Source organism: Phodopus roborovskii, unplaced genomic scaffold (genome assembly GCF_943737965.1).
Source record: "Phodopus roborovskii unplaced genomic scaffold, PHOROB, whole genome shotgun sequence".
Classification (NCBI taxonomy): Eukaryota; Metazoa; Chordata; class Mammalia; order Rodentia; family Cricetidae; genus Phodopus; species Phodopus roborovskii.
Genome location: NW_026125059.1, coordinates 14,969,179 through 14,996,133, shown reverse-complemented (window position 1 = coordinate 14,996,133; position 26,955 = coordinate 14,969,179). Strand labels below are relative to the sequence as shown.

Genomic DNA, 26,955 nt, shown 5'->3' with positions numbered 1-26,955 from the left:
TGTTTAATCACTAGTTTTAAAAAATGCTGGTCGTGCTTGATCCATTGTTTACTTTATAATATATGAAAACATTGAATTTTACAATTTCAGACATGGAAGAGCAATGCCCTTGTCTTTCCCAGCTGAGGGGGACAGAAGACAATAAGCAGGCAGTGGGAAGAAGGCCTACTTGTGTTTGGACCACCAGCACCACATACACAGCCAGAGGTGTGCCTTTGTAATTCCAGCTCTAGGATGCAGAGATGGGAGGATCCCTGGGCTTCGCTGGCAGCCAATGGACCAGAGTCAGTGGACTCCAGGATCAGTGAGAGGCCCTGCCTCAAAAGATAAAGTGCAGAGCACAATTAACCCAGTAATTTCTGGCCTCCATATGGACATACATGTACACATACATCACACACCCTACCCTTGGTTTTCATCCTCTGTCTTTATATAAATATCTGTTGGAAGCATTGTCTCTGTACAAAGAAATGGAAGGATGCCCCATCTTCACATCCTGGAAGAATAAATGTTGTTGAATTGAAATGTGCACACGATTTAAAGCAGCTACAGATGCAAAGCAATCTCTGTTGTTGTTTGTTTTGAAACAGAGTTTCTCTGTAGCTTTGGAGCCTGTCCTGGAACTCACTCCATAGACCAGGCTGACCTCAAACTCACAAAGATCTGCCTGTCTCTATCTCTGGTTTTTAAAGGTGTGTGTCATCTCTATTAAAACTTCAAAGTCATATTATATAGAAGTAGAAAACATAATCCTAAAATTTCTTATGTATGTGTTATATTTGTATATGTGTGTATATATGTGTACATCTGTGTAACTGTCACATGCATGTCTGGTACCCCCAGTGGCAAGAAAATGTCATCATATCCCCTGAAACTGGAGTTACTGGTAATTGTAAGCCGCCATTTGGGTACTAGGGATCGAACCTATTTCCTCTGGGAGAACAATAACAACTCTTAACCACTGAGACATTACTCTAGCCTCTTAACTGTAAATATGGAATAATAACAACAACAAAAATACCCAAGGCACCCAAGAGTCAAAACAAAAAAGCTGATTATGCCACCTGATTTCGAACTATAATGCAAAGCCAATAGTAATTAAAATTACATGGTACTCCATAAAAATATGCATATTGACTTCCATAACATAATAGACAGTCTAGAAATGAAGACTGGAATAGACCTTAGTTGTCAGGGTGCTTGCCTAGCACACATGAAGCCCTGAGTTCTGTCTCCAGCACCGTATGACCTAAGTGTAGTAACATACACCTGCAGTCCTGGTGCGTGGGAGGTGGACAGCAGAAAGATCAGTGTTGTTATAATTAGTCTTAACAATAAAAACCAGGAGTCAGATATTGGGGTTAAAAACCTGAAGGGTCAGCCGGGAGTTGGTGACGCTCGCCTTTAGTCCCAGCACTCAAGGGGAGGGGAGGCAGAGGCAGGCGGATCTCTGTGAGTTCAAAGCCAGCCTGGTCTATAGAGTGAGTTCCAAGACAGGCTCCAAAGCTACAGAGAAATCCTGTCTTGAAAAACCAAAAACCAACCAAACAAACAAACCTGAAGGGTCAGAGAAGCGGAGGAATAGCCGGCATCTTGCTCCTCCATCCAAAAGGGCCAAAATCCTGTCTCGGCCCTGACTTACCACTGCTGTCCTCTCTCTACAGTCCTCTAAACCTCTATGGTTAAGTAGTGGCTGGCTCTGCCCTCTGACTCCATGCAAGCTTTATTTATCAGAACACAAACAAAATATCACACATTCCCCTCTTTTTTGTTTAAATAAAAAAGCGAAGGCTTTAATTAAAATAAAAAGACTATATGCTATAAATACAATATATAGGGCAATAATTATATACAGGCAATAATTACATTAACAATGTCTAGCCCATTAGCATTTGACACATTCAGAAAAAAATACTCCATTATATACCCTACCCTATCTTGGTGAGTTCAAAGTGTTGTGCCTAATTCACTTTCTATCCTAACTTATATTACCAACCCCAAACTATTTTTATGTCCCTCAATCTTATACACTTTACACCTTTTTGTGAGTTTGTTTTCTGAATTTGCTAATAAGGAAAACTGTAACTATTTAGTATTCAACTCCATCAGAGACCTAAGAAGGATATAACATTACTGAGTAATAGGAAGTGCAGAGCAAAAAACTTCCAAAATTAAGAAATGACAGAAACAGCTGGCTGCCTGGACAGTCCTTAGTGATATTTTGTTTGTAATCTAACAAATAAAGCTTACCTAAAGATCAGAGTGTAGAACTAAGCCCCTAGTTAGCCACAGAGGCCAGGCACACACCTTTAATTCCAGCACTCAGGAGACAGAGGCAGAACTCAAGGCTACCCTGGACTACACAAGACTGAATCTGTCTAAAAGAGAAACAGAGCTCACACAAAGGAGATCCCACTACTTAGGATCACACGCCTTTAATCCTAGCACTGGGAAAGTAGAGACAGGAGGATATGGCTGGGCAGAGAGAGGAATATACGTGAGAGGAGACAGGAGTTCACGGTAGTCTAGGCAGTCTGTGGCAATAGTCTGAGGCAGGCAGTCTGAGGGAGCAGTCTGAGGACAGGATCACCCCTTTGGTCTGAGCATTGGTAGAGGTAAGAATTCTAAAGGCTGGCCACTCTGTTTCTCTGATTCTAAAGTTTCCACACCCCGATAGTTGGCACCAAGCTTTTATTATTAAGAACAAATAGAATTCATGCTACAACAGTCACCCAAGGTTCCTCTGCAATGTTGGGGCATCCATAATTGGCTTACAGGCCTAGAATATCTGACAGATTTTTCTATGATGCAGAAATTTTGAAGGACTGTCTCGACTTGTCTTGGCAAAGTTCAGCAGTCACTTTCTTTTGTGTCCTGCTTGTCCAGTTTGGACAGCACACTGTCAGCAGTTGAGGCAAGGGCAGTTTCTTGCCAAGTGACTAACTTTTGTCACAAGGAATGTAAAGTTCATATGGAGTTTCTTCAGTGCCCATCATCTTCTCCGAAGGAAATTGGTGCTGCCAGGAACAGATATGTCTCTTTGTCATAAAAAAACAAAACAAAACAAAAAAACCCCTTATGTCATTAAAACATCTTAAAATCTATATTCTGTAGATTTCTGGTGTTTGAAGACCATCTGGAAAATATATCCGTTTGGCCTTGAAAAAATACCCAACATGACAACAAGTTTGATTGTAGTAGTGACTAACTACTAACCTGCATTTCCTTATTATCCTAAATAGCTTGTAATAATAACTTTCAAGGACTAAAAGTTTACATTACATTGTTAAATGAATTGCATAGGTACAATACCTTTAATAAGAGTAGGAATGTATGTATGGTATGTTCTAACAAACATAACCTCAAATTTGTATCAAAATATAAAAATATCTTAAACAAGAGTAGAAACACATATCCAGTGTAACAAAAATAACCTCAAATGTGTGCCAATATATAAAAATCCATACCATTATAAAATATTTAAAACTAGTAATTGATTTTTTGGTTTAAAAGTAGACTCAATAGTGTGCCCATTTATTCTATCATTTCTATACCCCCCTTTTTTCTTTTCAGAACAATATCTCTGAATCTCATCTCATTTGTTCATCTTTTTTGCTGACCATTACCAATAACAACATTTAACCAACCCCACTACATGATGACAAACATCTATAACCCATTGAATGACCAAAATCACCCAACCCATCTCTTGGGAATATGGGCATCATGTTCTTAAAATTACTTTCTCTTGTCTGGGGGGCAACAGCATATTTAGAGGAGCCTAAAATATTGGGATAACTGTCAAGTCCTGGGAGAGCTACCTGTATCATTTGTTGTCCAGTCTCTGCATAATGGGTAAGTGCAGGGCTAGTCCTGGCTACAGTGGTCTGTAGGGCTGGATCATCTCAGCTAACCACCCTGAAATTTTCTTAAGGAAGCATTACTAACACAGTGAGCAAAAGGAAATTACTTACATTCCTTAAATAGATTCTTTATGAATAAAAAATAAATAACCCCAAATAACAGCTATGAAATGATTACAATTTTCATCTTGAGGAGTTCCCACCACTATGAATGGCTGTGAAAGCTTGCTTTGTGGTCTCTAGAGTCTGGAAGATGCTGCAATGAAATGATGGGTTTGTCATTTTAGACCCTGGAGGAAAGAGTCAGGGAGGACTCTTGGGAGAGCTGAATTCTCCCTCACACTGAGGTCTGATGGCTTGGCCAGAGGAATGGGTGGGAGGCAGTCATTCCCAGAAGAGTGACCAGCCTTGCCCTTTTGTTGGTTGCTTCCTAGGAAATAATTCACTCAGGTTGGGAGACTCTCCCAGTAGAAGATTCTCTCCATCTTCAGCTCCTGATCAGCAAGATGAACACTCACCCCTAGCACTAATCCTTTCCTTCTTAACTCTTTATGCAAAATCTCTCTCCTTAGTCACCTCTGGCTGTGCTGGATCTGATCCTAGGGAATAACCAGCCACTCCAGGAGCAGCTGAGTAAAGCTGGTGTCTGCAGAGGCTGAATCTCCTGCCTTCCTAGCAGCAAAGGATTGCACGCGCTGTCTGTGCCTCCAACACAAGCAAACTTAGGCAAGGGGACAGCAGGTCTGGTGCTATGCATAGGACCCGTCTTTGCTCATCAGCAGCTGCAGAGAGAAGGGCAGGGGTCTTGCCTGGGACCCCCAGTGCCCCAAGCAGCTTTGTGAACGAACTCCTTCCCAACTCCCAGCTTCTTCCTATGGGCATGCCTCCTACAGACCTCAGACCATCATATCTCAGGCAGCAGACGTCCATGCCTAGGAAGAGGTAGCTGTTATTACCTGGAAGAGGCTGGTAAAACCAGACAGAGAGGCAAGGTCAGCTTCATGCCAGGATGATGGTTGTCTGTAGAGTAGAAGGGGGCGGGCATTGGGGTTGGAACTGGGCTGAACAGTCAGACTTTCTCTATTTCTTCACCTGGGTTTGAAAAAAAATACTTTTAAGCTTTACACTGACTCATTATGAATTCATATGCTTCATAAATTTCACAAATCTCCATTAAAACAAACACACAAGCAATCAATAACAACCATAACAAAATAAGAAACACCAGGTAAAATAAAATGCCTGGGTTCTAGGAATATGCTAGGCACTAGGTTTCGTATTAAAGTGTTGTAGATTGTTCTTGTTCCCACAGGGATGCCTCTCCCCCAGGCAGGGACTGTTGCAATGTTCCTCTCTACAAAAGAAAGCACCAAGGCACAGACTGGCTAAGACACATAGTTAAAGTCACACAGCTAGCAGATCTGGGATTCAAAGTAAGATCTGAGTGCCCCAGGGGACAACATACTTAATTCCTCCTGCTTCCTTGCCTCCGGGGTCTTCAGGGTGGCTCTAACACAGCCTGCTTTGGGATAATCTCACACCCACTGCACGATGCAAAGTTTACCAAGTGACAGCTAACAGTGGATGAACATCATGTGTTGCGTTGGTTAAAAACACAGATGTGAATTAAAGTCTAGTTGTCTGTTCATTACCTGTCCTGCCTCTAACAAGTCGCTACGCTCATCTATTTCCTTGCTGAAAAGCCAGAATCATATCTTGTCTACTGCGTTGCCTGCTTAAGTATGTGAAATCTTAATTTGTTAGGAGTCAAGCATGTAGTTAGGGGTACAATAAACGGTCACCCCTCTGAAATAAATAAAGATGGTCTTTGGGACACTGGTGAGGCTGAGAAGGCTGTGTAACCGCCGCCATTTAACAAATGGATAGTGACTCAGCTGTGCCCAGAGGGTCCCACGGTCCCTTTCCACCCCTCCCGGTCGAATTCTTAGGGTCCAGCTGGGCGGTGGCTGTGGGCCTTGCAGGAATGCGCGGCTGGGTGCTCAGACAGGGGGCGCTGACGCTTGGGCTTTTCCGCTCCAGCTACGCGGGCAGGCGACACAGCAAATTCCGCGGCCACACCTGGCGGGTGCAGCTGCCCGGGACCAGGACAAGGATTCCCTAGTCCTGCAGCCGCCAGCCCCCGAGGGCATGGCCTTGATCCGGGACTACAGGACCTTAGCGCAGCAGCGGGACCACGGAGCATAGGGCTGATGGCCACCTTGCCCTATGCGACAACATTAGTTAATCTCAGGCACCTATGGCAAGCAGCTTGAGCACACCAGCTCTCTGCCACCCCAAGAGGGCGAGCAAGTCTTTGGGTTGGTAAACACCAGGCTGATGGCCACTGTCTGTCTGCCTCTCAGCAGAGCTGCCCTTGATAGGGACATCTCCCCTCACTTCTCCAAAGAGCTCGTAGATAGAGCATTTGCCTAGCATGCACGAAGCTCTGGGTCCAGTATCCAGCAATACAAACAAAGAAACAAACAAAAAGCTACAAGACAGGAATTGGGGGTAGGTGATGGCACAATCAGTAAATGTCTGCCTGCCCCTCAAGCATGAGGACCTGAGATAGGACTCCAAACACCCATGGAGAAAGCTGGCCATGGCTATGATTGCCTATAGTCCTATCCCTGGGGAAGCAGACAGTCTAGCTGAATGATGAACTCCAGGTCCAGTGAGAGACATCATCTCAAAAGAAAAGGTGAAGCCAGGGTAGCTTAGGTCTTTAACCTCAGCACTGGGGAAACAGAGGCAGGTTATCTCTGTGAGTTTGAGGCCAGCCTAGTCTACATGGTGAGTTTCAGGCCAAACAGAGCTACACAGAGAGACCCAGCCTCAAAAACAAACAAACAAAAAGGATAGAGAGTAATCAGTAAAGAAACCCATTGTCAACTTCTGCCCTCCACACATACACTTGTACCTACACACACACACACACACACACACACACACACACACACACGAGGACAGCTCTCAAGACAAAGAATTAATAATCAAGGATATGGAGCTGCTAATTACCCTGGTTTGGTCACTGTATGTTATATACTTCTATCAAATCATCATTATTTTTCATAATAAATGATCACGTCACACATACATGCACCAGCACTCCAAACCCCTCATCTCTGTCACCATCAGTCAGCTGTGCCATCCTGAAGGTAGTCCAGGAACCACTGGGGCTTGTTTGAAACTTTCCGTCTGTGGCTAATACTGGACAGACCCTGCCTACACTGCTAACTGGTCTCATTCTCACTGGATTTCTACATCGTATAAAAAAGCACCTCTTTTAGCCGGGCAGTGGTGGCACACGCCTTTAAGCCCAGCACTTGGGAGACAGAGGCAGGTGGATCTTTGTGAGTTCCAGGACAGGACATGCTCCAAAGCTATACAGAGAAAGCAACAACAAACAAACAAACAAAAAGCACTTTTTTCTTTTCCCAGTACTGAACCTAGGGCCTCCCATATGCTAGACATATATATATATATATAGATAGATATATAGATAGATATATATATAGTGTGTGTGTGCATTGGAAAAAGTAGGTCAAAAGACAACTTGGGTTTCTCCTTCTATCATGTTGATCCCATGGGGGTCAAACTCAGCTTATTAGGCTTGGTGGGAAGCAGCTTTACCCACTTAGCCATCTTACAGACCCCTCTTTTCACTTTTCTGAGATAGGCTCTCACTAAGTTCAAGGCTAACTTTGAATATACCATCTTCCACCCTTGCTCTCCAGAGTAGCTAGGGTTACAAGACCTTCACCATCAGGCCCTGCTAGGAAGCACCTATTTCTTGCTCCCATTGTACAGATGAAAAGAGTTCCAGCGAGGGCCCAGGACTTGGTGTGGGTCCTATAGATCTCTAGACTCTGAAATGCTGGGCCTCACCCACTACACCATTCTGCTTCCCTGACCCATGGGAGAGCCAGTGCTGCGTCGGGGGCAGAGAGAGTACGCAACAGGGCTTGGGGCCCAGAGGTATTTCATGTATAGTTATTTGCAAAGCCACCAGATACTCGGAACTGTTGTGAGCCTCTCCAGCCCCCTCCCTAGGCCAGGGACGGGCACCAGCAGCCTCTCCATTCTGCTATTCTGGGGACACAGGCCTGGCTACAGGTCAAATCTTCGTGTCCAGATGTACTTGCTATGTGCTTCAGGCAGTTGCCTTCCTCTTTGAAGCTATGTTCTCAACTGTTAAAAGCAGATTAAAATTCCTGTACATAGCTAAGGCAGTGACAGGTGGGAAATGTGGTTGGGAAACTACTGTCATTGTTATTGTTCAGCTTTCTAAATTATAAAATAACACAAACACAAAAAAGTGAAATATGGGCTGGCCATGCAGCTCATTGGCTATTGGCAGAGTGTTTGTATAGCGTGCACAAATCCCTGGGTCCCACCCTCAGCACACGCAGGGAGTGGTGGCCCATGACTAGAAGCAGAAGGATCAGAAGAAGCTCAAGGTCAGGGATGGACAGATGGCTCAGTGGTTAAGAGCACTGCCTGCTCTTCCAACGGACCCGGGGTCAATTCGTAATGCCCACACAGCAGCTCACACCTGTCTGTAACTCAAGTTCCAAGGCTTCTGACACCCTCACAGACATACATGCATGCAAAACACTAATGCACATTTTAAAAACACGTTCACAATCATCCTTGAGTTCATGGGCAGCCTAAGCTACTTGAGACCATCTCATCAAAAACATAGAAGCCAACTGTGGGACTAGCATGATGTTCCTGTGTACCAAGCACATGCCATTACCCCTGATAACCTGAGTTTGACATATATATATATATATTTAATTAAATATATATTTAAGCCAGTTGTGAAGCATGTAGCCTAAGGCATAGTGCAGGGTGAGCCACTTTGTAACCATGAATCCAGTCAAGCTCTAGCAGCCCCTTCAGTGTCCCACCCTAGTACTTTCAAACTATTTTCTAGTGTTGACATTATTATTTGGTGTGTTTTTCTTTATAATTTTATTACTTTGGGGCATATTCCTAGTCAGTAGTATGTTTTTTTGTTGTTGTTGTTTCTTAAAACAGAGTCTCACTAAGCCCAGGCTAGCCTCAGAGTTTACTATGTAATTGATGCTGGCCTTGAATTCTCTGCCTCTACCTCCAGAATACCGAGATTACAGGTGTGCACATGCCTGGAATGTAGTGTATCATCCATGTAAAAACCGTATAGCATTATGACCCTAATTAAACTCAGTGAGTTACAAAACAAAACACCAAAACCAAAGCACATAAAAGTGGCAGGGAAGGGCTGGAGAGATGGGCTCAGTGATGTCTGTTCTTCCAAGGGATCTCAGTCAGGGTTACTATTGCTATGATGGAACACCATGCCCAAAAGCAACTTGGGAAGGAAAAGATTTATTTGTTGTACTCTTCTATAACACTGTTCATCATTGAAGGAAGTCAGGATAGGAACTCAAACAGGGAAGGAACCTGGAGGCAGGAGCTGATGCAGAGGCCATGGAGGGTGCTGCCTACTGGCTTGCTCCTCATGGCTTGCTCAGCCTGCTTACTTACATAACCCAGGGATGGCACCACCCACCGTAGGCTGGACCCTCCCACACCAATCATTAATTAAGAAAGTGCCCTATAGCCTTTCCTACAGTCAACCTTATGGAAACGTTTACCTAACTGAAGTTCTCTCCTCTCTGCAGATTCTAGCTTGTGTCTAGTTGACACAAAACTAACCAGCACACAAGAGTAACTGGGATTAATTCTCTATACCCACACAGTGACCCACAACCATCTATACCTCCAATCCCAGGCAATTTCCCACACCCCCTTCTGGTCCACATGGAACACACATACACAAAGACAAAATCACCCATACACATAAAATAAATAAATAAGCAAGTAAGGAAATAATTACACAAGAATAGGAGGGAAACTTGTTGAGAGAAGGGTTCAGTGGGCATGGGTGGGGATGAGAGAGGGCAATGGGAGTGAAATGACCAGAATGTGTAATGTGATGAAGTTGTCAAAAAATAAATAAAAAATAAAGCTATGGGGCTAGGGAGATGGTCCAGCAGTTAAGAGCATTTGCTGTTCTGGAAAAAAGATCCAGGGGCTGGGGAGATGGCTCAGTGGTCAAGAGCACTGGCTGTTCTTTCAGATGCCCTGGGTTCAATTCCCAGCACCCACATGACAGCTAACAACTGTCTGTAACTCCAGTTTCAGGGGTCTGACACCTTCGCACCAATACACATGAAATAAAGTTAAATAAATTTAGAAAAGAAAACAGAAAGACCCAGCTCCCACATGGAGACTCACAACCATCTGAACCCTAGTTCCCAGTGATCCTGCTCCCTTCTTTGACCTCTGAAGGCACCAGGCACACACATGGTATACTTGCATACATGCAGGCAAACTACTCATACACATAAACATTTTTAAGTTTGTGAAAATAAAAAATGATAATAAAAAAGACAAAAAAATTGAAAAAAAAAAAAAGAAAGAAAGAAAAGAAAACTACGGGGGGATGAAACAGGAGGATCGCTACAACTTCAAGGCCAGTCTGAGCTAGGTAGCAAAACCCTGCTTCAAAACAAATTAAAATCAAAACAAGAAGCCAGGCGTTGGTGGCGCACACCTTTAATCCCAGCACTCTGGAGGCAGAGGCAGGCAGATCTCTGTGAGTTCAAGGCCAGCCCGTCTACAGAGCTAGTTCCAGGACAATCTGTCTCAAAAAACCAAAATAAATCATAGAGTTTTCTGTTCCTACTGGCTGCTCTCCTACGGCTTGGATTTGGAGTGACAGATCTGGGCTACAGTCCCGAGCCTGCCAGCTGCTGGGTATTGTCCTTGGACAAGCTGCTTAACCTCTGAACTTCTCTCAACTGACAAGTGGTTCAAATGCTCTCTAAGGGCCTGCCCGCTTCCCCGTCTCCTCAGTCCAGCAGCAGTCTCCTGGTCCACGATCTTGGTTCAGCTATGACTTTGTGCGCAGGAGTGGGCACTAGAATCCTGTTTCCCCTGGGACTGACTGTGGGAACTTGGGCAAACTGCTTAGCCTCTCTCCACTTCCGCAGTGTCCACCGGAGAACGGGTTCTGACATCATGAAGGTGGGATGGAGCTTAAGGAGACGCATGTATGAAGCGCTTAGAACCTGTCATCGTCCGTGTGCTCCACAAATGTTGCCTGACGGTATTATTAGCTGTTGTCACAGGAATGGGCAGTTTGTGCTATGACAACCATTTTGTTGAGTGTCTTTAGGGACCCGAACAGGGGCCAGCAAGATGGCTCAGTGGGTAAAGGTACTTGTGGCCAAGTCTGACAACTTGAGTTTGATCTCTGCAACCTACATGGTAGAAAGAGAGAGAGAGCTGACTGCTACAGATTGTCCTCTGACCATCACAGGTGTGCTGTGATAAATGAGAGTTTTGTTTTCGACAGTATGTCACTATGTAGTCCTAGCTGGCCTGAAATTCACAGGCTCTCAAATTCACAGCCTTCTTCTCATTCCTGGCTGTTGGAATTAAAGGCATGTGCCACATTGCGCTCTCTCTCGCTCTCTCTCTCTCTCTCTCTCTCTCTCTGTGTGTGTGTGTGTGTGTGTGTGTGTGTGTGTGTGTGTGTGTGTGCGCCTGCAGAGGCCAGCAGAGTTTCGAGCTGCTCAACATACGTGCTGAGAACCAAACTCAGGTCCTCTGAAAGAGCAGAGCACACCCTTAACCATGAGCCCTCTCTCCAGCCCTGTGGTTCCACTTTACAGATGAAGAAACCAAGGTGCATAATGATTGAGTAGCTTGCTGGTGGCCACTTAGCCAATGATCCTTGGGGCTGGCCCAGCAACCCAGACTGTCTGGCTTCAGCCTGGCCTGTGACCCACCAGTCTATACAGCCTCAATACCACTCTCTGGGAGAAACGTCCCTTCTTTGCCTTTGTGAGACGGCAAGAAGCAGGCAGTAGCTGAACCCAGCAGGAGTAGAAGCCATTGAGAGACATTAGCCAAGAGCTCCTAATATGGGCTACCCTTAATTGTTACCTGTCTCACCCTGGCTATTTTATCTGCTGAAAACCCTGCCTCATGGAAAGGGGCTGCCAGGGCCACAGGGGAGCAGAGAGCATTTCCATCTGTACAATAGATGCATCTCTGTCTGCCTCAAACATGCCCCCGTGAACTGGGACAGTTGCTGCTCAGCTCTGAAGTAAGGCTTGGGCACGTCACATGGGAGGGGTTCAGGTCAGGCAGCCAGAGGAGTTTGGACTGGACAGTCCTCAGTCCCCAAGAGCTAGTGCTGTTTGTGCCTGTTTTTCTTACCCTATGGTGGGAAGGCCCTGCTGAGGTCAAGGACCTCAGCCTCCCACAGCCTCCTTTAGTTTCCAGTGGTCATTTGGCCACACTAGGGATGCTGTGGCCAGGAACATTGCTGCAGCAGGAGTGTGCTTTGGCGGCCGTGTTGTCTGGGCTGTGGAGGAGCAGTCTGGGTGGCAGCCTGGATCTAGGGTTTCAAGTGCCTGCAGGAAGGCCTGGCTTGAGTGGCCCAGCCCATCTTCAGCTCTGGACCTCTAGCTGAGCATGGACTAAGCCTTGCCACTTCCAGACTTGCTTCAGCCTGGGGTTTTCTTTAAAAAAACAAAAACCTTATTTTTTTTTTAGATTTATTTTTATTCTTTTATGTGTATGTATGTTTTACCTGCATTTATGTCTCTGCACCACATGGATGCCTGGCACCTTAGGATGTGGCAAGCCTCCATGTGGGTGCTGGGAATCAAACCTAAGTCCTTTGCAATAACAAGTGCTCTTAATCACTGAGCCAACTCTCCAGTCCCAGCCTGGGGGTTTTCATCCTTGTTTCTTTTACGTATTTCCTGTAAGTGTGACTCTCCTAGTATTAAAAGAATGTTTGTTATTTGTGCAGAGCACAAGCAACCAAAGAGGAGAAAAATGAATACCAAACCCACAGTTCCAGCAACTCAGAGATCAGTTGGAATCTAATCACACCCGTGCATGTCTATATAGACACATGTGTGCTCATGAATGCACCTGGATGTACACGATATAACACAGAAGCCCGCATGCCTATGTGCATGTAAACTGGACTGGCACACACATAACACCCAAGTGTAAACAGTCAAATAAGAGCACATGGGTGTGCATGAACATAAATGCACACACCTGCAGAAAACATGCCATGTGGCAGCTGCTGTTGTAATTTCACAAACATTGACTCATTTGCTCTCACAGGAGATGAGGCGGGTGTACCTGTAAGGATAAAGCAGTTCGCCAATCAATTGCTCACAGAGGCTTCGCAGTGGCTGGAATAAAGGGCTTGAAGCCCCTTGCTGAACACATGCACCACGCTGTCTGAGCGGCACAAGCCTTCTCCAGGGTTCACCCCATGCATATGTATTTTGTTTGGCTACAGAGCAGAACATTAGTTGCTCTTACTACCAGGGCCCCGGAGAGCAAGCAGACTTGGATTTGAACCCAGGCTGTGTTGACTGTGGCTTTCTTCCTTCGCCTCTGTAGGGCCCAGAGCCTTCCTCTACAGTGTGGGACAGGGAGGGGCCTCAGCTCCTGCCTCTGAAGGTTGGCTGTGCTTGTGTGTATAAAGTGCTCATCCTAGGGTGTGGCGCACAATAGATGCTCATACCTGGATCACCATCATATCTGCCCACTCTGAGGCTGGAAGGCTTCTGAGGGAGAACTCTCTCCTGCTGCCTTATTCTACAGGGGTCTGGCAGGTAGAGGCCTCCACTGGGTCTGGGGTCTCCCTGGTGCAGGGACGTGTCCTCCCAGGACCCCTACTCCTTGCTATACCTCCACTCAGCTGGCAACTTAGCCACAGCCCCTGAGCACTCCAGATGGCAAAGGGACCAGGAGGGGAGGACTGGAGAGAAAAAGCCCGCAGAGGAGGCAGGCGGGGCCTCGCTATCTGATGTGCTGGCTAGGCAAGGAGGGGGCTGCTGGCTGGGATGTCAGATGCCATTATCGCTCCCCGTTCCCTGGGGACTGTTAAAATCGCTGCACTTCCAGGATTTCTGCAGAGGTCCCTGCCTTCTCAGCCACCCCCTGCCGCCTCCTGGGGCTACCTGCTCTGGGTACGTGCCCCCAGTGACTTGATGCCTGGTCTCCACTGCCCTCTCCTGGCCTCCCTTCTCCTCTCCCTTCCTGCCCTCTCTTGTCTTCTCTTTTCTTTCCTATTCTATTTTCCTTTGCCTCTATTGCTCCCTCATTCTTTCTTTCATTCCATCATTCTAGCCTCCCCCCATTTCCTTTCTCGGTCTCCTTTCTCTGGTCTCGTCTTTTTCTCTGACCACCAATGTCCCTTCTGCCCCTGCCATCCTCTGCCGTCTGTCCTTCCCATGTCCCCCTCCCCCCTCCATCCTGAGGCTGCTGCACTGAAAAGGGGACCTGTTCTGCTTCTGTGGGCATCAGCTGAGTCCAACATTGGGGATTGGTAAAGATGGTGTTTGGCCAGAGGAGGTGGCCGTCTGTCTCCTGGGCAAATGTGACAGAGCCCTGGCTTTGAAGTGGTAGCACCTTCCCACTCCAGAGCCCAGTCTGGATTAGCCACTGTCTGGGCATTTCTTCCCATCACCTAACCAACTGAGTCCATTGGGGAGGAAGGAGGAAGTATTGAGCATCTGGACCAGAGCTGGGTCAGAGAATCTCTGCCAAGTTCCCAGGGAATATTCTCTGGATTGGCAGCGCCGGAGGAGAGCTCTCAGGGTTTGGTATTCTCACACCCACCTCTTCTAGGCAGCAGCTCTACTCTGCACCAGACAGGTACAGGATCTGGGACAGCTATGCCTCTTCTGGCCAGCATCGTGGGCCTGGCAGGCCTTCTCTTCTGGACAGGCCACACAGTGGGGGCCTTTAGGATGCCCAACACCACACTGGTCCTGGGCCGACCCAAGAACATAGCTGTGTGGCCCCTGTCTGGCTTGGGGGTGCCCCGGTACCGCCGGAAACGCCATATCTCTGCCCGGGACATGAGTGCCTTGCTGGATTATCACAACCACATCCGGGCCAGCGTACACCCACCTGCTGCCAACATGGAGTATATGGTGAGTCCCAAGCCTTCCTGGTGCATCTTCCAACCAACACCAAATTGCTCGCTGTGGCTTCGAGTGGTTTGGCTGGCTTTGAAGAGCTGAACCATCTGCGCACCTAGCCCAAGCAAACGGTAAAAATGAGTAATTCATTTTACGGATGCAGAAAGTAAGGTCATGGCATATATCCTCAGTGAATGGGGGTGGGTGGTGTGGGGAGAGAAGAATTCTATCTATAGAACACCATTGCATCCTGACAGGGCCTTCACACGGCCCTCTTCCTTCAAGACAATATTTTATCTGTTTTCCAAGTGAAGGAATTAAGAATTAGAGGACAGTTTCGCCTGAGGCCCCCTAGCCCAGATTACAAGCCTGCTCTGCCTGCTGCTAAAAAATCGGGAGTTTTCACCAGCAATCTATGCAGCCAGCCAGCTGACCAAGAATTTTGCCTCAGTACTGGGGACCTGTAGGGGGTGGGAGACCAAGCTTTCCAGGCTGTTGTCTGTGAGCTTCCCTGACACACCCAGACCATTCATCCCCAGCCCCAGTGGAGGACAGGCAGGCACCAGGGTATCTTGGGCTGAGGAATGCCAGGAGTTGAATCTCAGTGCAGGTCTTCTTCAGAGTCAGTGCTAGTGTCTCTCAGCTCAGTGTCCCAGAAGCCAGGACGAAACACCCTCCTATCACAGCTCCTCCCCGGGACCATTGTCCCCAAAGCCCACAGAGATAGGCTGCCAGCCCACAGAGGCATCTTTAGGAAGAGATAGCTGGCAGACCTCCTCCTGTCTGACACGTGGAAATGTGGCTTCTCTCAGAGCTCTCTGCTCTGTCTCCTGCTTGGAGCCAGACGCAGCGCTAAGCCTTTTCTGTGTACTACGGAAGACCAGGCTTACTCCCTCAAGAGCCTACTTTTGTGTGTGTGTGTGTGTGTGTGTGTGTGTGTGTGTGTGTGTGTGTGTGTGTGTGTGTGTGTGTGTGGAGGGTGGGGGAACAAGGGGACTTGAAGGCCACCGACAAGATACAGAGCACAGTATCACACCTCAGGAGGCAATGGTGAAGGGGCCAGAACAAGAGCTGGGTGGCAAGCAGCTGGGGGTTGGGTGGGGGGTGGGGTGGGCTGTCATTTATTTGTTTGCTGACTCATTTGCTCATTTATTAACACTGAAACTGCCACACAGAAGGCTCTAGTTTCCAAACAAATGACACATTAATTGGGCACCAGCGGTATGGGTGGCACTAACCCCAACAGGTGTTTACTTACTGCACAGGACCTAGAACACAGGAAGCAAGCCCGGTACTCTCTCCAGGGATGCTGGGGAGGGTCACCCTGCTTTTACTTGGTTCCTTCTCTCCCTTTTCCCTTTGCTCTGCTTTCCCTAAAAAAACAGGAAGCTACAATGCTGGGGGAGGTGCAGAAAGCAGAGGGGGGAGGGGGGACCAGGAGGCAGGACTTCTTAGCATCTCTATTTCTTGTTCTCTTGGTGGCTTTGTGTCCCCAGAACAAGGTGAGTCTAAACAACCTTCATTGAACCCAGAGAGGGTCTGGGTCACTCCCCACATTCCCACATGCCCCGGGGTTGTTGTGAGTCATGCTTGCTTGACAGCTCATTTCCTTGCTAGACTGAGTCCTTGGTGCCAAGGAATATTATTCAATATTTGCTGAGTGAACAAATACTAACACAAAGAATTCCAGGGAGTCAGAGTTGGAAGGAAACTGCGTTTGGGGGTTTTGTCTGTTACAATTTTATGTATTTATTTTTATGTGTAGGAATGCTTGGCTTGCATGTATGCCAGAGTACCATGTGTGCACCTGGTGCCCAGGGAGGCCAGAAGGGGGCATTGGATCCCCTGGAACTGAAGTTACAGATGGTTCTGAACCTCCATGTGGTTGTGTGGTTGTTGGGAACTGAACCTGGGTCCAGTGGAAAATGTTATTAGCTGTGTTGGAGTCTCACAGCTGGCTTTATCCAGGCTCCAGGGTGAGGGGCTCTTCTCTCTTCCCATGTCCCCTTAACTGTCTCTGTCTTGCAATCCTGCTTCAGCCTCATGTTGCTCAGGTTTCTCTTAAACAGAAGAGGGTATCAGATTCTCTAGAACTGGGATTATAGGCATCTGTGCACTGCCAAGTGGGTGCTGGGAACCAAACCCAGGCCCCTTGTAAGCAGGAAGTGCTCTTGCTTTCTGAGTCATCTCTCCACCCCTGGGAAGAGATAATGCTGACCCCACATCCCGGCTATATACTGTGAAGAATTTCTACACTGGAAACTTATATAACCACGAAGAAGGATAAGGAAGGGGTTTAATGGGCACTGTTGTAGAATAATCACTAAGGTCACCTGTCTTGTCAAATGAAGAATTGGCTACAGAACAGAGTGTACATAGCCATTTATGTGTCTACATAATTGATACACATAATTGGGGAGTATTTCTGGTTGGAGGCTGGAAAAGGGTACAGGGTGGCTTAAAGGGCGATCTAGGAGTGATGAGAGATGTAAAATATTCCACTTTGCCCTTTTTTGTATCTTTTTTTCCTAACAGTTATCTGCTGTGTAGCCTTGGCTGGCCTGGTATTTGCTATGTAGACCAAACCGGCTGAATGCCAGGATTAAAGTTGTGCACTTCCATGTCCTGCTTTTATCGTTTTTTTTTTTTTTTTAACCTAAATTTTGTGTGTGTTTTCACACTGTTTGTTTGTTTGCTTTTGTTTTTGTTTTTTGAGACAGGGTTTCTCTGTGTAGCTTTGGAGTCTGTCCTGGAACTTGCTCTGTAGACCAGGCTGGCCTCGAACTCAGCCTCCCGAGTGCTGGAACTAAAGGCATGCACCACCACCTACTCAGTTTGTTCTCATACCTTTAAAGAGGTCTTGAATTCAGTTTTTAAATGAAAACACTGTGAACGTAAAACCGGTGATTGTTCCATACTCTGGGCTCAGTCACAGGGAGGAACTGCTCATAACTACTTCAAATGCCCTGGGATTCCCAACAGAGCCGGGGGCTTTGAGTTTGAGGTCGAGTGAGGAAGAACACAGGATGCAGAGCCAGAGACCTGAACATAGACCCTGGCTCACTGTGCTCGTGCTTGACCTTGGGTCAAAGCCTTTGCGCCTCTGTTCTCTCCTCTCTATGTGGGTGTGTTGACCTCAGCAGACTGAGAAAGCACGATGTCAGGTAAATGGGCATATCTGCACCCCACGATGGTCATGGTGGTTATTTACCCTGGGCAAGCTCATGCTCTTTCTTTCGTCAGGTTTGGGATGAACAGCTGGCCAGGTCTGCTGAAGCCTGGGCCACCCAGTGCATCTGGGCCCATGGACCCTCACAGCTGATGAAGTACGTGGGCCAGAACCTGTCTATCCATTCTGGCCGGTGAGTGAATCTCTGCCCTTTCTTCATCCAGTCATTCAACAAACACACACCGAGCCCTTCACTCTGGCCCAGGCGTATGCGCAGCGGTGGTTACCGTGACGAGCCAGGCAGATAAGCTCTGCACATACAGAAATTCATTCTGTTTAGGAGACGCAGGCAATATGGGTTAGACAAATTAGAGTTCATGCTACTGCAGAGAGCGGGGATGGGTTTGAAGACTCACCACATAGGAAGACGATGAGAGCTGTGGGGAGTGGCAAATAGGACAGAGGGTAGGAGGTGAGTGCACTGGGCCCAGGAATGACAATGACACTGAATTGCCAGCCTGGCTTTTGTCACCATTCCAGCTTCTGAGTCAGAATGTGGGTGCCTGAGTTCTGATATGTGCAACCTGAGGATGTTTTGCCTATATTCCAAAACTTGGGGTCCCTATTGACCTAGATTAACTAGCTCTGGACTTGTGGGTTTCATTAGCCAGTTATAAGGGCTGAGGAGATGCTACATTGGTAAAGTATTTGTCTGGCAAGCACAAAGACCTATGTTCAATCCCTAGAGCCCACATTTAAAAAAAAAATGAGCACCAGGGAGCATGCCTATAACCCCTATAACCCCAGCACTGGGGAAATGGAGGCAGGAGGGCCCCTGGGAATCACCAGCATGAGATGAGCCTAATCTCTGAATTTTAGGCCAGTGAGAAACCCTGTCTCAAAAAACAAGGTAGATAGCATCTAAGAAATGATACCTGGGGTTGACTTCTGGCCTCCATATGAATACACATGTGGCACATGAACACGTGTGCATGCACGTGTGCACACAGACACACATAGAAACATTTAAGAGATTGTCATATGTCACAGCATTATTCAACCAATTCAGGACATTAGGAAAACATGACCATCCCCATTCTACCAGTTTGCCATGAGCTCAGCAGGGATCAAGGTTAAGTCCTAACAACTGAGTTCCTGGGACCATTGTGCCCTCTGCACCTTGGCATGTCACCAACTGGTTGGAGCCAGTGCCAAGCCTTTGGAATTATGAATGGTCTCTCTGAGCCCTGCAGAGCTGATCTTGTAGACCAGGTCCTTCCCCAGGCTCACACACCCTCTCTCCTACCATGAAATTCTTCCTGCCTCACTCTCCATTGCCTGATGAAGCTCACAGGGAAGCTTCCGAAGCTCACAGGGAAGGGTGTTGAAGAACGGAGGCACCGTTGCGTGTTGCCAGTGTGAGTACTCCCAAGCCACCCCCTTACTGCTCTTCTGACTTTATGCCTGGCAGTTAGATATAACAATGAAGAGTAAGACACAACGCCAATGGACAGTCGGGAAAGGAAAGCTGACAGATAATTCCCTAGAGGAAAATGCAGCTAGGGGCCTGGGGAGATGGCTCAATGGTTAAGTGTACTGGCTGTTCTGCCAGGGGACCCAGGTTCAATTCCTAGCACCTGAATGGCAGCTCACAATGGTCTGGAACCCCAGTTCCAGAGGATTCAAGCACCAACACACATAAAAAAAAAAAAATAAACGTACATAAATTATTTAAAAAAGAAAAATTTCAGCTTATTTAGAAAAAGGGCCTTAAGCCTCGAGATGAAAGAGATCCAACACTCTCTTATGACATGCTTGGCCACTGCACTCATGTGCATGCAAACATACACACACATACACACACACACACACACGCACATACCACATATACACACATACACACACATATATATGCATGCATGCACACATGCACATACCACACACATACACACACACACACATACATGTTCACATACGGACATAATTTAAAATAAAAATAAAATCCAAAAAATTTTATATTTATGTATATATCTGTATACCACCTGTGTTCTGATGGCCTGAACTTGTAACCCCTGGAAGAGCAGCAAGTACTTATACTCTTCTCCTCTGAGCCACCTCTCCAGCTCCAACATTTCATCTTTTCAGTTAAAACTAAGAGAGAGAGGGAGAGATAGGGAGAGCCAGCTGGAGTGGCAGCGCCTTTAATCCCAGCACTCTGGAGGCAGGTGGATCTCTGTGAGTTCAAGGCCAGCCAGAGCTACCTCGTCAGACACTGCCTCAAGAGAGGGAGCCTCCATGAGAGGGATGGTGAAGGGAAGCCACGAGTCTCCAGAGAAGTCATGCGAGAAAAACCCCAGAGCAATTCCAAGAACAAAAAGCACATCAGACATTTGTAGACTTGAGGGGACTGGAGGGAAGTTTCACATCACGTGATTTAGTTGAGCACAGCCTCAAGTTCCAGTACAAGACCGCTGCCAGACTCTTTCCCAGAGAGAGCTGCTTGGGAGGTGGCCTGGTGTCCTCAGCCTGTGGACACTGGCAGATGTATCTGATGGAGAAAGTCCTCAGACCCCACCAGGTTCTTCAGTCTGCTGAGAACTACCTGGGGTGGCCCGATGGCCCAGCACATCTCTCTTTCCCTAAAAATGCAAACTGTGCCCGAAATGCCACCACAACCCGACTCTCCACACAGCTTTATTGAGCACTGACTATGTGATCCGTAGCTTACCCCAACTGCTCGTCAGACCGTAACCTGTGAGGGAAGTATGACCTGTCTACATTCTGTCGTTTTACAGATGGGGAATGTGAGGGAGAATGAAGTGGCTCACAAAAAGTTGGTGACAGTGACTCTGCCGCTCTCCCTTCACCGCCTTCCATGTGCTTGGCCTCCCCAGGTACCGTTCAGTGGTAGATCTCGTGAAGTCTTGGTCTGAGGAAAAACGTTATTACTCGTTCCCAACTCCAAAGGATTGTGCCCCACACTGCCCCTGGCTCTGCAGCGGTCCTGTGTGCTCCCACTATACCCAGGTAACCCTCTGTCAGCCAAGCCCCGTGGGCTTCTTTTTGTCTCTCCTTTTGTAGATGGGGTCATTGTCTAGCCCAGGCTGGTCTCCCACTCTCCATCCTCCTTTCTCAGCCTTCTGAGTACTGGGACTACAAGCATGCCCACCATTCCCAGGGTGGGCTTTCCTTTTTGGAAGGTGTACAACATTCCTCAAAAGTTGTGCAGATAATGAATTGAGATGAATTATATGGCCTGAAACTCAGAAAAATCCTCCTGCCTCACCTTCTGAGATCACAGCCATCATACTCTACCATTGTTTTGCTTTGACTATTTTGGATATTTTCTGTTTCCCAAAATTCCTACTATCTGTTTTATTCTACCACGGAGCTACACCCCAACTCATTCCAACTATCTTAAAAAGTAAAATAAAAATAGCCAGATGTGGTGGCCCACACTTTTAGGCTCAGCACTTGGGAGGCAGAGGCAGGTAAATCTCTGTGAGTTGGAGGTCAGTCTGGTCTACATATCTACATATACCCAGGGATATATAGTAAGGCTCTATAAAAAAACAAAAAACAAAAGTCAAAAACCAACAAAATTATAGGACATTATTACCTCCATCTTCCTCATGAAGCAAAGGTACAGAGAGGATTAGAGACCCGGTCAAAATCTCACAGCAGGTGCTGTTGAGAGGCTGACCCAAGTGTGATTCAAGTTTGTGCTTAACCTCCAACACCACAACGACTTTCAAAGTTGTCACCAAGAGGAAAATCTTAGAAAGAACATATCACACATGATACGGATAAATATGTAATGTTCTTTGGCATGCTGGGTGTTGCACCCAGGGCCGTAGGCCCACTAGCCATACGGTCTACTATGGAGCTACACCCTGCTTCTTTTATCATACTTTTGTGCTACTATTTCATTATGTAACAATATCAAACACAAGTCAGGTGGTGATGGAGAACACCTTTAATCCCAGCTCTCCAGACGCCGAGGCCCCCCTGGTCTACAGAACAATATGAAGCACACTCCTTACTGATGGTCTCAGTAAAATGTCATTTTTAAGAACGTTTCTATTACAGAATGAATGTCCCAAGCCATTCCCCAACCCCTTAGGATAGGCGGACATGGCCTGCCCTCCCATCCTCCAGCCCCTGGGCCCAAAGACTTCACATTGTACTCAACTGGAATGGGGCCCAGTAACCATGCTGCTCAGGGCTGTTGGGCTCCTCCAAGCCTCAGCCTACCTCTCTGTACTTCCACAGATGGTGTGGGCTTCCTCCAGTCGGCTGGGCTGCGCTCTGCACACCTGTAGCAGCATCAATGTGTGGGGCAGCACCTGGCAGCAGGCTGTGTACCTGGTCTGCAACTATGCCATCAAGTAAGTACCATACCAGGCTTCCTACTACTCCGCGCTATACTGGATTTGCCAATTTAAGAGAGTCAATTGACAAGCCCTTTGTTTGTTAGTTTTGTGGCACCGAGACTGGGTCTTGCACAAGCTAAACAAGTATTCTACCATTTAGCCACAACTCTAGCGTCAGCCAATAATTCTTCTTCTGTACCCAAGGGGGTAGAGAGAGGAGAGGAAGGGAGTGGGAGGGTGGGGGCTCTGCGGCCTGATTTGGCTCATCTGCCCACCGAGGGGCTGTACTAATATTTCACCATGAGGCTAGGCTTTCACGCCAATGCCAGGCATCGCTGAGCACGTGGGTGCAGTGGTACCCTCTGAGTTCCCCCTAAGAAGCAGACTGCTAAGATCACCTGCCCCGTGTGTGTGTGTGTGTGTGTGTGTGTGTGTGTGTGTGTGTGGCGCATTGCATGGAAGAGTAAAGAGGAGCATGCTTGGCTCTTTCTCTCAAACTCACCTCTGTAGGCAGGAGACCAGGAGCCATCTTTACTCAGATCTCTTGGAAACACAGGGAAATGGCAATAACATCCAATATCAGTATGTAGACTTATGAACATCACAGATTTGCAGCTCAAAATGAGGGGGGAAAAGTTTTCTGTTTTGAGACAGGTCTCACTCTGTAACCTTGACTGACCTAGAACTCAAGCAGTTAAGAGTGGCCTCAAACCTGCAGGGATTAGACTCTGCCTCAGTTTCTGCAGAGCTGGGATTAGGACATAGCAACCCAGTTTAGTCATTATCTTTTTTCTTTTCTTTTTTTAAGCAGAACTTAATGTCAAGTGGTTAAACAAACAAAAACAATTTTTTTTTTTATTTTTATCATCCAGACCTGTCCACCCCAACCCTCCTCCTCCTGGAGTGTCTTTTTGTTTTGCTTTGCTTTGCTTTGCTTTTATAAAGATAGGCTGTCTTACAGGCCAGGCTGGCCTCAAAATCTCAATGAAGATGACTTAATTCTGGACCCCTTGTTTTGACCAGAATTGATCATTGGGATTCCCCTATGGCTGGCTCCCAAAAGAACCTTTAAAAAGTACAATTTATAGTATCTGGCACTAACCCTGGTGTCCATGGACATTCTAAAGAGCTCAATGGATGAATGAATAAATTAATGAAAGTTGTTGTGAAATCAGAAGTGCATGCATTCCTGAGCATGTTCGAGGCCTGGTGGTGTACCATGTAATCTCAACACAGCTAAGTGACCCACGGGAGAGTCAGCAGGTAATGGTCACCTAGGCTACATAGTGAGGTCCAGCCTGAGCTACACAACGCCTGGTTTCAGAAACAAAACAAGCAACACATAAAACCAACCCAATTACTTTTTTACGGGGGGGGGGGGGGATTCCATGTCTAGCTATAAAGAGTATTCACTTACTTAGAATGTAAAAGATAAATGTTAAGAGTTGTAGATAACTGACAGGCAGGAGAAAGAGAAGATGCTGGGATACCCTGGAGCATGAGGCTCCAGGAGATGAGGTTTTCAGAGAAAGCAAGTTGAGTGGCACAGCCAGATGAGGGGAAAGTGAGATGTGGATTAACTCACCACTATGGTACTCTGGAGTTTTTAAATGTTGTTTTGTTTCATTTCTGTTGTCTTGTGTTTTTAAGACAGGGTCTCTTTAAGTGGACAGGGCTGTCTTGGAACTTACCACATAGCCCAAGCTGGCCTGGAGCTCCTAAATTCCCAGCCTCAGCCTCCCAAGTAATAGGATTACAGACAAGTACCACCTGTCTCCTAGCTAGGGCACTCTGGAATGAAGACCACAGCAGGTGATGGGAGTCTGTAAGACAGGACTCAGAGGGCCCATGGCCAAACCTGGCTTGTGGCCCTTTTAAAATAAAGTTTGATTGAAACACAGGGCAACAATTCTTTTATCTCTTCTCTACAGCTGCTTTCATGTCTCAGAGACACAATAAATAATACATACTTAAAATTTTAGTAAAATATAACATAAAAGATACCATTGAATCTTCTTTTAAGTGAAGAATTCAGTGATAATTATTATCATAACATTGTGCAACCATTGGCATTTCATTTATTTATATTACAGTCATTTACTTGTTTATGGGGACTGGGTCCACACACCACCGTGCACATGTAGAAGTCAGAGGAAAACTTCTTGGAGTTGATTCTCTCCTTCTACCATGTGGTTCCTGGGGATTGAACTCGGGTCACCTGGCTTGGCAGCAAGTGCCTTGACTTGCTGAGCCATCTTGCTGGCTCTGTTTTTCTTTTGAGACTAAGTCTCATGTAGTCCAGGCTGGCTTTTAACTCTTTAATTAGCTAATGCTAATGTTGATCTTGAACTAATCCTTTTGCCCCTATCTCCAAGTGCTGGAATTACAAATGTGCATCTCCACACCTGTTGTATGTGGTACTGGGAATTGAATCCAACTATTTGTTCATGCTAGGCAAGCTCTCTACCAACTGAGCCATTCACCCATCCCTCCTAGATTTTTCCCTTTTTCATCAGTCCAGAGAAATCTCTATAACCATTAGGCAATTACTCCCTATTCCCTTCCATAAACAGTGGTGGTCTTTTGAGAAGATAATTCTATAGCAGGGCACCTAGATTAATGGTGAAGCCTTGAAGACATGGAGGGTAGTGGCCATAATAAGACTCTAGGAGTGGGACACTCATGCCTGGTTATCCTCATCAGCTAATTACTCAAGCTCTCATTTATACAACATATATATATATATCAATCACAAGGGGTTCCCCTCCTAGGTAATTTCACATAATTTTCATGGACACTGTTTCATCTATTTTATTCAGAGGATAAAGAAATGAAGTGGCTTGGTCTGTCACTAGGATGAGAACTCAGGACCAGAACCCAATTCTGCCCCTCCGGGGAGGCTGGGGGGAAGGAGAGAAAACCAAACTTTAAAGGATGTCACTATTTTCCAAGCACAGTGATGCTGTGCACATATGCACAGGCTGCATTTTTGCTGTTCTCTGCATCCTTGTGGAAGACAGATCTGCTGGGTTTATAGAGGAGCTATGCTCAAGGTCACATAGGAAATGGACCCCAGGGCTGAAACATGTAAATCTGTGAAGGCTGCTTCACCTAAACTCTCCTGTTCCCTAACCCTGCTTCCTCTGGGCCTGTTCTCTCGTAGGGGCAACTGGATCGGGGAGGCGCCCTACAAGACTGGGAAGCCGTGTTCTGCTTGTCCCCCCAGTTACCAAGGCAACTGCAACAGCAACATGTGCTTTTCTGGGCTCAAATCCAACAGGCTCCCATGGATCTGAACTAGCCCAATGTTTTGGTGCCCCTGGCTAGGTCTGACCCTAGAAAGATTCTTCCCCAAAGTTTTGAGGGAGACCTTACTGTTGGGCAACCCGATAGTTCTTTATAAATTCCTTTTCTGAAATGCCCAGTACATGTCAAAGGTGCCTCCCCTCCCTTCCCTAGTAACATCTTTCTTCTCTGTATCTGGGGAGACATGCCTTTTTCTTTTTCTTTTCTTTTTTTTTTTTTTTTACTTGTTGGTTTTGTTTTTCAAGGCAGGGTTTCTCCATGTCTGTGTCATTCTGGCTGTTCTGAAACTCACTCTCTAGGCCAGGCTGGCCTTAAACTCAGAGATCTGCCTGCCTCTGCCTCCCAGCTGCTGGGATTTGACTTGGGGCACCACTTTATCCAGCAAGACCTGCAGTTTTCATTTGCCTGATTCTCTGGAGCGAGGGCTGCTGGAAACAGAACAGGAAGCAGCGTTGTTTGTGACTCTGAGGCTTCTAACCCAAGTCTCTCCACCTAGTGAAAGGCATTTGTCAAACAGTCTCAACCTGGGGCTGTAGCTCATGTTAAAAAAAAGTGTTTGTCCCAGCACTACACAACACCTATGATCCCGGTGTTCAGGAACTCAGTCAAAAGGTTTAGAAGCTGAAGGCCATCCTCAGCTACACAGCAAGTTGGAGGGTAACAAATCAACAATGACAACAGCAACAAAACAGCTTTAACCTAAGTCTTGCCTCTAGCCATCTAATTCCAGCCTTCCTGGCCAACCTTCCAGAACTGGTGATCCTCCAAGGTTGGGCAAATGTCAGGTCCAAACAATTTTTGTTTGTTTGTGCATATTGTATCCTCATCCTTGGTACATTTTCTACAACAGCCACAGGGTCCAGCCATGTCTCAGATGAGGCCCTGAGGCTTGAATTCATACTTCTTTGGTCTTCCTGGAATCTCTCAGTGACAACTCCAAGTTGGCCAAGGAGCTCTTTCTGCCTCTGACATTTTCCCCTGCAGCAGTCCACCTGCCCTGCTCTCCCCTCTGCTCATCACTGCACAGAGTATTCCCCATCTAAGGCTCTACAGACTGGTCCCCCCTTTTTCTCCCTCCCAATGCCATTTTCGTTCCAATAAACCATTTCCCCTCTCCCCACCCAATCTCACCCATAGATCATAAAACACAAAAGTCCTTTTGTCTCTAGAGATAGTAAAATTTCCTCCTTCAGACCTTGCCCTCACGCTGGGGCCCACTCCCTGTG

General features: G+C 46.7%; 1 protein-coding gene across 1 annotated transcript; it reads left to right on the top strand.

The window, feature by feature from the left end:
- Nucleotides 1–14,632: 14,632 nt before the first annotated feature.
- On the top strand, nt 14,633–25,749 carry R3hdml (R3H domain containing like). The gene is made up of 5 exons (XM_051186845.1): nt 14,633–14,893; nt 18,125–18,243; nt 20,945–21,077; nt 22,323–22,438; nt 25,587–25,749. Exons 1-5 carry the CDS (start codon nt 14,633–14,635, stop codon nt 25,717–25,719), a joined length of 762 nt encoding a protein of 253 aa, XP_051042802.1. The 3' UTR covers nt 25,720–25,749.
- The last annotated feature ends 1,206 nt before the right edge of the window (nt 25,750–26,955 follow it).